At 41.7% G+C, this 12,638-nt stretch overlaps 1 protein-coding gene across 1 annotated transcript; it reads right to left on the bottom strand.

Annotated features, from left to right (window-relative positions):
- Positions 1-1,733: 1,733 nt before the first annotated feature.
- Positions 1,734-10,873, bottom strand: SDE2 (SDE2 telomere maintenance homolog). The gene is made up of 7 exons (XM_042789822.1): positions 10,719-10,873; positions 9,957-10,074; positions 7,807-7,918; positions 7,147-7,316; positions 6,320-6,431; positions 5,275-5,683; positions 1,734-2,445 (listed from the first exon to the last, which is right to left on the bottom strand). Exons 1-7 carry the CDS (start codon positions 10,827-10,829, stop codon positions 2,230-2,232), a joined length of 1,248 nt encoding a protein of 415 aa, XP_042645756.1. The 5' UTR covers positions 10,830-10,873; the 3' UTR covers positions 1,734-2,229.
- Between the last annotated feature and the right edge of the window lie 1,765 nt (positions 10,874-12,638).

Below are 12,638 nucleotides of genomic sequence, written 5' to 3'. Positions count from 1 at the left end.
TCTGTCACAACCCCCACGAGATGTGATTTGCAGTCTTAATGTCTCTCTACTCTCCTCACACCCCCCTTTTTTTAAAAAAGAAAAGTTTGCCAAGACCCATGTATACATTAAAATGTCAGACACATCAAGTGCTTTACTGTCACCAAACACCATCTTACCTACTGTATTATTTGCTGCATTTAAGTCACTGCTCATCATTAGCAAAATCTGGTTTATGTGATAAGCTGCAAAATGCTAAGTTTGTTACTTTTGGATCCCATATGTGGGTAAACCGGGAACAGTTCAAATGTGCTTTAACAATTTAGTCCTGAAGTGCCGTGATTTATGTTTTCAGAACGCTCTGTCAAACAGAATCACGAGGGCTGTGTTTGTGTATGACAAGATACTGCAAATACCCACCTATCCTCTTCATAACTCCTTGGGAGGCTAATGAAGCTTACCCCGTGGATGTGAATTTAGAAGCTGGGGATACACAGTTGAAGGGATACCGAGGACTTTCATTTAACCCCATCAAATACGCTTGCAAAGAGGTAGAGTCTCACATCCGTCTTGCGGGTAGAAAAACTATAGCATGTGCATTAGAAGTAATTTCTGCCCCGTCTGCTACAAACCAGGGTCCATGCAGAACAGCATCAGAACTGCCTCCTGGGGGGTCCCGGGGAGGGTCCCAGGCTCCCGCAGCCCCCTGCCCACGGAGGCAGGATGGACAGACGGACACAGACACACACAAACGTGGGGGGGCAGCGAGCCTTCAGTGTCATCAGCTCTTCCCTCACCAAGGGTGCCTGGGAAGGCGGCGTTGGTGAGGTAAGGAGAAGCTGTCAGGTTAAGCAGCATGTTGGAGCAGCTGCACCAACGCAACTGATTTAACAGCTTGCCTGCAGTTTGTCAAGAATAAATCCTTGAGCTTTAACACCCTCTCTCAATCCAAAACTTCCAAGCATACACAAAACAGCTTCTGAGGAGGTCATAAGATTGCAAAGCTGACTGAAATATCAGATAAAACTGCTCATGTCAGAAACATGAAATACTACATGCATGAACTGCTTTCCTACTGTTTGAAGCCCATTTCCTACCAGTATCACAATTCAAAACTTTATTTTATGAGCCAAACTTTAAACAGATGAATGGTATGATATCAGAACAGGAAAGACATAATTTTTAATTTTTCAAGCATCTCTACAAGAAAATCTGATAAGCAGATCATAAACATAATATCCTCCAGCATATGGTGGTAGAAACTGAAATCTGAGGCACTGAACTAAACACTTTTTAAAAGCCTCTCAAACCAGAGAAATGGCAGCTGCACCCGCAGTCGGGCGAGCGAGCTGCCCTTCCAGCAAGGGGCCCTCACCACCTCGCAGGGTAACTGCCAGCACCAAGATTACAGATGCTGCTCTAAAATAATTTAAGACCTTGGATAGGATTCCATTGTTTTTACCTTCAGGAAAGAATTAAAAACCACATCCTGAATTTCCCATTCAGCTTTCAGTTGATCACTCTGTATCTTACCAACCTTCAGCAGTCAGCAAGCGTACTTCTTTTTAATTCCATAAGGAGGTGATTCTTTCTTTTCCCTCACTCAGACGCTTTCCAGAGCAAAATAAGTAAATACCCTTATTTAACAACTTCTAAAAGAAACACTTACATGCATCACTAACTAATATCATACTGATAACCTGACATCCCACAGAAACTCACAGAATAGCGTATTTATTAACACTGACCTCATATATATAAAAATGTTCTTTTTATTTAAAGAAACTTCAACTTTTAAGCCTGGATCATAAATTCAGTGTCTCTCATTTGACAGATGTAACTATGCTAACTGGAATACACATTAAAGGAGATTCAATATAAAGCTAAGAAAGGATGGCTGTTTTCCTTAAAATAGGTGATAACAGTGTCATACAACCATTTTCCAGAAAGCATTCAGGTTACTTCTTTCCATATACAGGGAGTTTGTTTTACCTGTTGCATTAAGACTTGTTATAACCACTTGTAAAACTTATCAAAAGATAGTAGTTTCACTCCTTTAATATCGACCATATTGAATGCATAATTAACTTGCCATATCTAGCAACTTACTCTGTTACGTTAATCAAACTTCATTAAGAATAGAAAAAAAAGCTATCCAGGGATGCTGAACAATTTTATGTGGCAGTACACAATGACAACAGAATAAGAACATTTTAAAAGCATATGTATACAAAATAATTTATTTTTAAATCACTTTTTTTTCCCTTTAGATGGCTTTGCAAATAAGGCAGGATCAATCTGGTCTCTAGACAGACCTCTCACTGAAAAAAGCCTTGCTGCTCTTTCCTTCAAAGTGCCTCCACACTTCAGTCCTAAAGACATCAATTCCATCTTCAGTTTATCTAAACCCAGGGCTTCCATTTCAGCAGCAGAGTTGAATGCCAGTAGGTCTATTGGTTCCACCTCCTGCAAAGAAAAAAACATCCCATCAGACTATTATTATTTTCTTCCTGATTGCAGCGGGGAGGAACAAGTACAGACAGAATGCTTCATTTTACGGAAGACCTTCAATTACGATTATCTCAAACTTCTAATTACTTAATAAAGTTGAGCAATGTCTCAAAATGTATTATGCTGGATATTCTCATTATTAGTGGTACTTATGCTACCCAGGTAAAGTATTACTGCATCATGTACAAGCAAATTGAAGCTAGCTAGCAGCTTAATTGTCAAACATGCAAATCTTAGCAGAGATAACACACCCAAGAGCAGGGTGAATGCTCAGGTGAGCTTTGTACCCAGTGTCCAACTGTGCTGCTACAATTCTATTCCTTGCAGTGCCTCTGCTAGCTAGTTAAAGGCTCGCTCTAACACGCCCAGACAAGCTGCAGATGTGCTTAGGCTTGCAGCATACACAGCCCCCAAGGCAGAAGCACTGGTCATTTTAAATGACAGAAACACTGCTGAACTTTTAAAATTTTTCCACTAGAATTAACACAGTTTACTTGCAATATGGGAATGATGAAAAAATAAAATAAGAGGCAGTATTTAATCCTATTCTTCTGGAGACAAAATAGGCAACACTGTTTTTATCCCCAGAGAAATTAAGTAATCCCGAGAAAATGGAATTAAAAACAACAGCCCACCACCTCACCCAGCAGTTCAGTAGCTTAACCTTGGCTTCCAGAGGCATGGCAAAGCTAACGGCCCCTTTTTAGCCCAATGCAGAACACAGCCAGTAAACCCCCAACAGTAGCAAGAAGGAGGATGAATAGTTCCTTCTAATGCAGTCACACTGTAATTATAGAAATAGATATAAAAATACCCTCTTTTTAGTAAGATTAACCAAAAAAGCAAGTTCTGAAGTTCACATCTCATCCTGCCACAAGAAAATGGATTAAAATTTCACCTTAAAATGAAATTAGTGTATTTTCAGAATAATCAAGAGTGAAAGGGACTGTCTAGTCCAAGCCCAGGGCCTTGTCCACAAAAGAACATGGACAAAGACTGGATAATTCAAATGCTGGAATTTACTAACACGCTAAACACTAACACACTGAAAAAGACACAAAAACCTAAGCCCATTTTGTTCACTACTTAAAAGTGCACGTTAGTCTTATCGTATGTGTCACGATGGAGTTATCAGAGACTTCCTACCAGCAGTGGGAAGGAGACCACTCTGTTAGGAACTTGGCAAAAACAATTAATGCTAGCAGAATTAGAACCTTTGTCCTGCTAAGCATACAAAAAGAGACTGGTTGCCTCATTATTTTCATCCTACTTTTTAAAAAAAAATCCATCAAGGACTATTATAAAAATATTTCCACCTGCAATAACAATCTGCCACAGCATTGGTGGAGTTTCCTGTTCTAGGAATAGACAGTCTCACAAATACTGAGCAAAAGGTAAACAGTGAAGAATGGTAAACATCCTGTTTTAAAATTCGCCAGCTCTAACAGTACGGTAGATGACAAACTTCTAATTTATCACATTTTGGTTTATTGGTTAGAATAAGCCCAGATTCATTGCCCCTAAACCTTTTTAATAGTAATTTTATGCAAGGAGCAATGAAGCACAAGTATTGGCACCTTTTACTGCAAAATATGAATTGGGAGTTTCATCAGTTCAGTGGGAAAAGCTACATTCTCTCTTGGCTGGAAGACTGATCCAAAGCCTCTTCAGCAGAAGAATCTCAGCCTTCCTCCTGTCAGTCACCAGAGAATGAACCTCATGGTCAGCGCTGCTCCTGATCTGGCTGAGGGCTGTGACACCAACCCAGACTGCCAGCAGAGATGTTGGTATGGCAACACTACAGACCTGCTTCCACCACAGATATACCGGATGATCATTTTAAAAACCACTCTTCCACCATCCTTCGCAGTTCAGATGAAGCCCATCATTTATGCTAATCCCATCTCTCTAGTGAAGGGATTAGTGAAGGAGCTCCTGCTTTCAGACTTACAATGGTTAATGAAGAACTGAAGTTTGCACCACACTACTAGGGTTCTCTAAGAACTAGATGCAAGTCTTTTTGTAATAAAAACTAAGTAAGACTGATCAGCTGATTGGTTTAGGGGACATCTACCTGGAACAACTTCTAATTAAACACTGAGGTAAATTATAAACATTAAGATCAAATTATGTTAGAAGTAAGATTAGTCAAATTGGACAGTGTTTGGTAATGTGTAAGAAAATATTGTTAAGAGCCTTTCATCCTACAGAAGGGCTTAATTTTCCTTTTTTTTTTCCCCTCCTCTGAAGAATTTTGAATCCAGACTGTATCTATTTATATAGAAGGAGCAAAAACCAATCAACCAAACAAAAAAACCTCAAGAGAAACATGGATCTCAGGAAAGACAATACTAGACAGCCAAGAGCAACTGCATTTTAGTAGAAACTCTATTAAAATCTTATCAAGTTCTTCCTTGACCTATTCTATTTAGCATCTCTCAAGACAACGCCACCATACTACAATTCAACTTTCTCCACAGACAGAGCCTTCTTTGGCTGCAGTTTCCATTAACTTGCTACATTGCATTTTCATAAGTTGTACGATGCATCTTCAGTTAAGCTGGTTTTCCTTCTAACCTTGGGAATTTTTGTGCTCTAAATCAAACTCTGAAGATTCTATTAGTTTCTCAGGGAGGCTATGATTCTAATTGAAGTACTTACATCTTTTGTATTGAAGTCATAGGATACAAATCCCCTCCCCTTTTCTGTGATCCACAAAGGGAAAAGTGACTGGGTAAAAGCAGCTGAAGAGACATACCACTTTTTGTACTCCTTCATACTTACTGTGCTCTGTAACTGGTTCGTTTCCTGTGCCTTACAAGAAACACTTTCTTGCTCTTCTTCTTTCAGAGCTTGAGATACTTCATTCTTTTCCTGGGCCTCATCCATCAGGGGCTTTGTCATTTTATTGTCTTCTTCAGCTGGAATTTCAGTTTGCCCACCTGTGTGTGTCTCCCCTTGCAGATCTCTTCCAGTATCTTCTGGCTGCTCCAGTGGTTTCTCAGTCACACTGGTAGCTGGACTGTCCTCTACTGAATCCAGCGAGCTGCTTGAACATTCATTTGAGTTTCCAGCATTTTCATTGTATCTGCTGCCTGACGGACAGCTTCCATCAGATGTATGAGGGGCATCATCTTCACTGTCATCCTCACAATCTGAGCTGTCAGGATCATCCAATCCTTCCAATCCCAGCCTGGCATAAGCAGAAATGAATATTGATCTATTTTCCCTTTTTTTTAAAAATAATTATTTTTATTGACACACTTTCTTTCCAAAACTCGCTTCAGAGAGCTGCAGTGAACTACTCTAGCAGCTATTTAGGATAGTTTAGTAAATGGAAGAGCTGCTTATACTGAACAGGACCCAACATTCCCTGAAAACAGGCTATCTTTTTACAGCATGCCCAATAGAGAGATGTGTGCTACTTATTGCTACTCCAACCATCACTGGAATCATTAAGGCTTCTCTTTCATGTTACATAGGTGAAAAACGTGAGGATATTTTATTTCAAGGTAATTGTAAATTTATTTCATTAATGAGAAAAAGGACAATGAGAGATAGTAGAATATAACCGTATTAGAAGGGGAAAAAAAAAAAAAAAAAAGGGTGCCTATTTTTGCAAATAAAGTTTGTTTGCTCCAGCTGGGACAGAATTATATGAACACAGCAACATTTACATTCAGTTCTCTGATTTAATCGGTTCAATTTAATTTCACTATTTAAGTTTACATCTCAGATAAGATGTTGCTTACTTGTATGAACCTAACCTGCCATTCTGTTCAAGGCTTAATACTCGAGTATTAAGTACAAAGAGAGTCATAATGCTTACCAAAAACACCTTCTTTTTCGAGATTTTGTTCCATTCTTTCCAGATTCACCTGGACGCTTCCGACCATCACCACTTTCTGGTGACACTATTTTGCTTGAAGTGGCCTGCAATCCTTCAAAACAAAGTTAAAAGTCTACACCATCAGTACACAATTCATGTGTGTTGTAAACTCTACTTCTCTTTTAATTTCAGATGCAATTTAAAACACCAACTGAAAATAATCATTATTCGTGCACATTTACATAGACTCAAAACTTCAAAATAAACTCAGCAGCAGCAAAAGCTTGCCCATGCTGCTTTACTATGGCACAAAGTTAAAACTGGACTCCTGAATTGAACTCTCAGGTTCTACATCCCATTCAGCCTCAAGTTTCATTATCATGCTGCCAGGCAGGGAACAATCTGTGGGTAAATAAAATAACTAGAAATAGCAGTAAGCGAAACAAGGTATTTTGTAGTTGGATTCAATTTGTAGTTTTTACAAAAGACCTGTTTATATTTGATCATTTCACTGAAAAAGATTATGAAATTCTCACCTAAACTAGCAACACTATCTTCAAGGAATTTTGCTCTTATGGCACAGTAGCATGACAAGATGAAGCATCTGTGTGAAGTATCTGTGTTAAGCTGTTCAATGCAATATGAGAGAAGCAGTAGCCAAAAAGGAAAAATTAATTCCAATAAATTTTTACTGGAATATAAAATTTCATTCAATTTAAAGTTATTGACAGCAATTTTTTTTTTTTTTTCCATACTGGAGTGAGGCTATACGGGTTTTTAGTTTGCTTTATTTTGGGGTGAGAAAAAGTGAGGCTAAATTGCAACACCTTTAAGGACTGAATCTTCCAGTCGCTCAGCCATTTCATGACACTGCTGCTGGTAGTCTGGATTTGTGAAAAAGTGCTTTGGCTCTGCAAGTTTCCGCTGCAGCCTTTCCAAGCGCCTTTGCTCTTTTTCTGCTTCCCGTTCTGCTTGCTGCTTCACCCATTCAGCCATCCTGCAGACAGAAGCATGAAAATGAGAGCGTTTCCAACATTTAATGTAATATCAGTTTGCTGTTTTGCAATTACTGAATATTTCTACCACCTGTTAGGTTGGGAGACAATGGAGAAAGATGACTAACAGCACCCAGGGGAATTACTGAAGGAATATAAAGATACACTGCCACAGAGAAGAGTGTAAAGTTTATTTTCAAAGCCAGAAACAGCTTTAAGGTCACATATCCCCAGTATCACAGTCTTGCAGCTTGAGAGAGAAGGACTATGAGAATTCCAGATGAGAAATCCAAGAGGTGCAATAATACAGTTATAGACAGAATAATCCTGTTGGCTTCCAGTCCATCTGTGCTTAAGATTTCACTTTTGCTCTTTTCAGTATTAAAAATAAAATTGCATTGCTACAACAGCCTGTCATTTGATCTCTTTTGTTAATAGTGAACTACATGGTCAGCTTATTTCATAATTCTAGCTTCTAAAAAAATGCCTTACGCTTTTTCGTGATTGACATCTCGAAGTCTCCTTCCACTGAGATCTCGGCAAGCCTCTCTATTTGTTGTCTTTTCAATCTGAGCACCAAGTGCTCGCAGCATAGATCCAAACCCTGAGAAAAAAGTAATCAAGAATTAGCTAAACAAATGGAGATGAGCTAATGCACAACAAAATAATTGTGGAAAAAGAATACAGCAAATTCAACACTTTCCTCTCCCTCAGTGCAAATGAAATAAAGGGTAAGTTGAAAGTTGCAACATGTTGAAGAATTGTCATTGGGTGAAATGCCGTAACACTAGATGAAAAAAAAGTATCCAGTGTTCTTCACTCATCTTGGCTTTTTGCTCCTGATATCAGACCATACGAACTCCTGATTTACTAGAGTCTGTGCAGCACTTCAAACATGAAAGCCTATTTCTGGACTCCCTCAAACTGGTTTGAAAACTTTTCCATCTCAAGATAACATTTTGGGTCCTTTCTAATTTAGCCAGAATATACCTCCCTCTTAAACCCCCACCAAACTTAAATCCCCCTTTAAAAAAAAAATCTAACAAAAAATAAAATAACTTTTTTATTTGATAGCCTCAGCCACTTCATCAACATGATCATGATGTACAAAGTTACGCTGGAGAGCTCCCCCAAATAGATTTCTATACACTTCTCAGCCACTAATTACTCGTAGGTAAGGCTGCTGATTTCTCTCAATCAATCCCTCTTTGTCTCCAGTACCAGAAAGACACTTGTTTAACTACCTCAAAGAGACACAATGTGGATTAAAAGTAACATAATCCTTCAAGCAATCTGAAAGCGACAAGCACTGTTTTTTAACTAGAAGCTGAACAAATTTAGACTTTCCAGTGCCCCAAAAGTACCTTTAAGGAGTTTTACAAACAGTAACCAATCCAGACAGCCTACCATATCACAAGGCAGAAAAATATTGTGTTCAGATAGTAAAACCAACTGTTGCCATTAGCGAGGAGAAATTCTGCAGCTCATGAAACACACTATTTTATTTTACGTTTCAAAGAACGCAGACCTAGCTACTACACCTAGCCAGGTACGTTCCCAAACATTAATGGCAATGTACCCACTAAGGCCGCAGGTGCTGAATGAAGTCTTGTAATAAAATGCTCGGTTCACTTCTAAGCCTGCATAATCTGTATTACAAAAGGAACACTGTAGAAAATTGTTAAAGAACAATTGTTAAAGACCCCAATGGCACAGCAGTAACAGGAAGTGAATCACAGAATGCATGTCCTGTGTCATCTCGGGATAACTGAAGCTGATGGGCAACAGGTGAGGAAGAAGCATCCTGAACAATGAACTTCTACCATATGCACCACTTTTAGGGCACGTAAAGAAACCACAATACCTCATAAACTATATCAACAATATTTATTTCCAGTTGTGTTCAAAACTATGAAGGCAAAGTAAGCTGAGCTGCAGCCTGATGAAAGGCTGCACAATTATTCAGCATTTAAAATCAATAGCTGGAAAATTCTGAGAACTGGATTCAAAAAGCAAATTCCAATTACACTCAAATACTCTGCTAAACCTGCTTCACCTCATGTTCCATTTTAGGGAATGCCCCCACTGTCAGTGGCTACATCATTTCGTACAATTACTAAATATCTTCTGTAACACAGTTAAATATCTGGTCAATAGAAGGACTCTGGTTTAGACTGAGTTCTTTAGTTCTTAGGCTACTGGGATCCTGACATTTAAATATTTTTTCACATAAAAGAAGAAAAAAACATACATAAATCACAGACTATTTGTACCTGGCATATTTGTCCTATGTGACCACAAATGAAACTCAGGAGCCTAAGAAGCCAGCTGCTTTTTAAACACAACTTCGACTCTGAAGTCAGCCTGATACATATTACAGATTTCTACTGATAGAGCTAAGCTGACCAGGGATGCGAAGAAGAGCTATGCCAACAAAGCTGTCAGCTGAACTGCTGTTTCCATGTCATTTCTCAGCTTTGCAGGTAGATTCCAGTTTCAGCTCAAAGACGCTGTATCACAGCCATTCACGTTACAAGAGATCTGCTAACGTATTAGGACAGTTGCTATTTGTACAGACTACAGCACAACAGAAGTTTTTTAACCTAAGAATCTAATCAGTAATAAGCAGTTACACAACAAACCTCCTTTTCCACCACAAAGTCTTGGTTCCAGACTATAAACGGCTCCATTCTGCAATACATCTTCATCATTAACCAGCCGCCCGTTACATTTCACATACAAGCTTTCTTCAGGAATGTTCTAAAAGACAGCAAAAGTTAGTCATGTTATTGACAGAAAATTAAACACCCTGACAAAGAAAGTCATTAAGGAGCAATGTTTGTTTCTTTCCTATGGGAAGAGAGGGGAAGCAAAAATTAGATGATCTTAGAAGCATAAACATTCTCTGTGGTGCTTGTTTTAATTCTTGTTTACAAAAGAATTAAGCACAGTCTAAATCAGCTTGTAAACACGAATGGGGGAAAGCCATGCTATGGGAAAATTTGCATTAAGTGTCCAAACATTCTATATTATATATATAATTACGTTAAAAAACACCAAACCCCATATTTTCTGGGCCGTAAAGAATTTGAGATCTTTCATATGTCCACCACACGTATTTAAAGAAGTACAGAACTCTCTTACAGCAAACCCTCCTGCTGGGCTATGTAACAGCAGACAGAAGAAGCGTGCCCACCGTGGCGGCGTACGACAGCACGCCAGCGGCCCCCAACAGCCAGGCCTCCCGGCGAGTGGGGAAGGTGCGAGGGCGGACACGCGGCCCACTAGCTACCGGCACCGGCCGCCCGGCCCCCTCACCCCCACACAAGGCCTGAGGGGAGGCCGCACCGCCCCCCCCCAACCCCTGCCGCCCGTTCCCCGTCCCCTCCCCAGCCGCGACTCACCAGCGCCCGAGCGCGGTCGCGGAGGAGGCCGCGCACCGAGGCGGAGCCGCCGGGGGGCAGCGGCCACGGCCGCGCCCGCGGAGCCAACGGATCCCTCACCAGCAGCGCCATCGCTTACCCCCTCCCCCCTCCACCGCCACCGCCCAACAGTCGCCGCGCCTGCGCGCCTGTGACGACAGAGGCGCGCGGGCAGGCGGCGGAGGGCGGAGGGCGGGGTGAGGGCTGGCGCGAGCTGATACGGGGAGGCTGCCGAGCGGGCGCGCGGCTGAGGCGGCGGATCTGCCCCCCCCACCCAACAGTCCTGAGGGGGGGGGGCCTCCCCCTCTTCCTGCGCGGCTTGACTGGGCTGCTGATTGCTGTTAACTGTTCTTCCTTCATTGGAGTTTTAAAAGGTTTCCTAGTTGGTGGGGGGTTTGGGTGGTTTTGTTAAGTGCTGGAGGCTCAAGCTGGGCTTAAGGAAGGCTGTATTTCTGATGTTTTGGAGTCAGTCCGACGTTTCAGTGCTTTTGCAGACCCAGTTTACAATTTCTTAGACGCTGTATGCTTAAATGAGAGCCCAGGTATATTTAGCAGTCTTCGGGAAAGAAAACATCGGAGTGTGGCACCCTTGCCTAGGAGGGGGTAGATCTGATCACACCGTGCAATCTTGCACACAGTGTCCTAATATCTTATTTTAGGAAATGGCCCTGAGAGCACCGTTTGTCTGGAGCGTGCTGCTCAGAGAAATGTCCCTGCCTCCCAGAGTAAGTGATACCAGAAGCCATCCCAGGGAGCAGCTCCTGTCCTTCACCTTTTTCTACACGAGACAGCCCTCTCCTAATTCAGACCACTATGTGCAGCCTACTGGGTTGTTAAAGGCTTTTTACAACCTGTCACACTGACTCCGTGAGCATGTAGCAGCAGGCAAAATGGACCGTGGCTCCAAACACGCTCGTCTGCTCTGCTGTTTTAGTAGCAGTGGCAGCGGCAGCAGTAGGATGGAAATACTCACACCACCTCAGGCAGCTGGGAAGGGGCAGTACTGCCCTTGCACAGCACTGCAGTGGTAAGAAGTGTAATGGAAATGCGCTGCCATTAATTGTCCAATCAAATATGGTGCGAATTTCATGTAAGGGCTTGCAGGATGATGGGTTCTGTCACTATTGCTTCTTTGTGTTGCTACGTGCATTTTAGCATATCCACGAACTGGGATGTTTGGGCTAGATTTGGTTACATAGTCACATAAAATGTTTTTAAATCGAGGTGAAAGTTGAGCCAGAGCAGGAGGCCACAATCAGCTCTTCATGACATGGGGTAATTACCCATCAGCAGGAGACTGAAGAATTGATGCTAAGAAAATGCACACCTCCACCTGTCCAGGAAAGAACACATACAGAGGTGTGATGATGATCCAGATGGTGTAACTACTGAATTCTTTGGTGGCATCAGATCTCCATGTCTTCAACATAACCATCCAGATAGAGGATATTTGAGGGTAGATCACTACCAGCTGGTGGGAACCGTTGCAAACACTGACAAAGACGTGGTTGGGCTTCCCGGAGATCTGCAGTGCAATACACCTCTCACCTTATTTACAAATAAGGATGTTACCTGCAGTACCTTTTTGTTTGGGAGCAACATGGGCAAGGACTGCTGCTCACCGCGTAATCTGCCCGCTTCAGCTCTGCCCCTGCCCGAGGGGGGCTCCCTTGCCAGGGTGGCACCTGGCACCCTGAAACCCCCTGTTAGCAGGTGAGATAGACCTCTGAGGCAGAGCCTGTTGCTAAATTCAGGTCTTGAGCATCGATGCAGCTTTAAAAAGATGGGGCTTGTGTCTGAGCTGCTTGGCTGCTACAGAAAGTTTGGTGTTGTGGCTGTCCCACCCTTTTTGCTTGTGGAAAAGCTGTGCTGCTTGGCTGGGCCTGTGTGAGCAGGGTTAAG

Source organism: Tyto alba, unplaced genomic scaffold, assembly GCF_018691265.1.
Source record: "Tyto alba isolate M040663 unplaced genomic scaffold, T.alba_DEE_v4.0 Super-Scaffold_16, whole genome shotgun sequence".
NCBI lineage: Eukaryota > Metazoa > Chordata > Aves > Strigiformes > Tytonidae > Tyto > Tyto alba.
The sequence above is the reverse complement of the archived record's forward strand: the minus strand, read 5'-3'. Positions and strand labels throughout refer to the sequence as shown.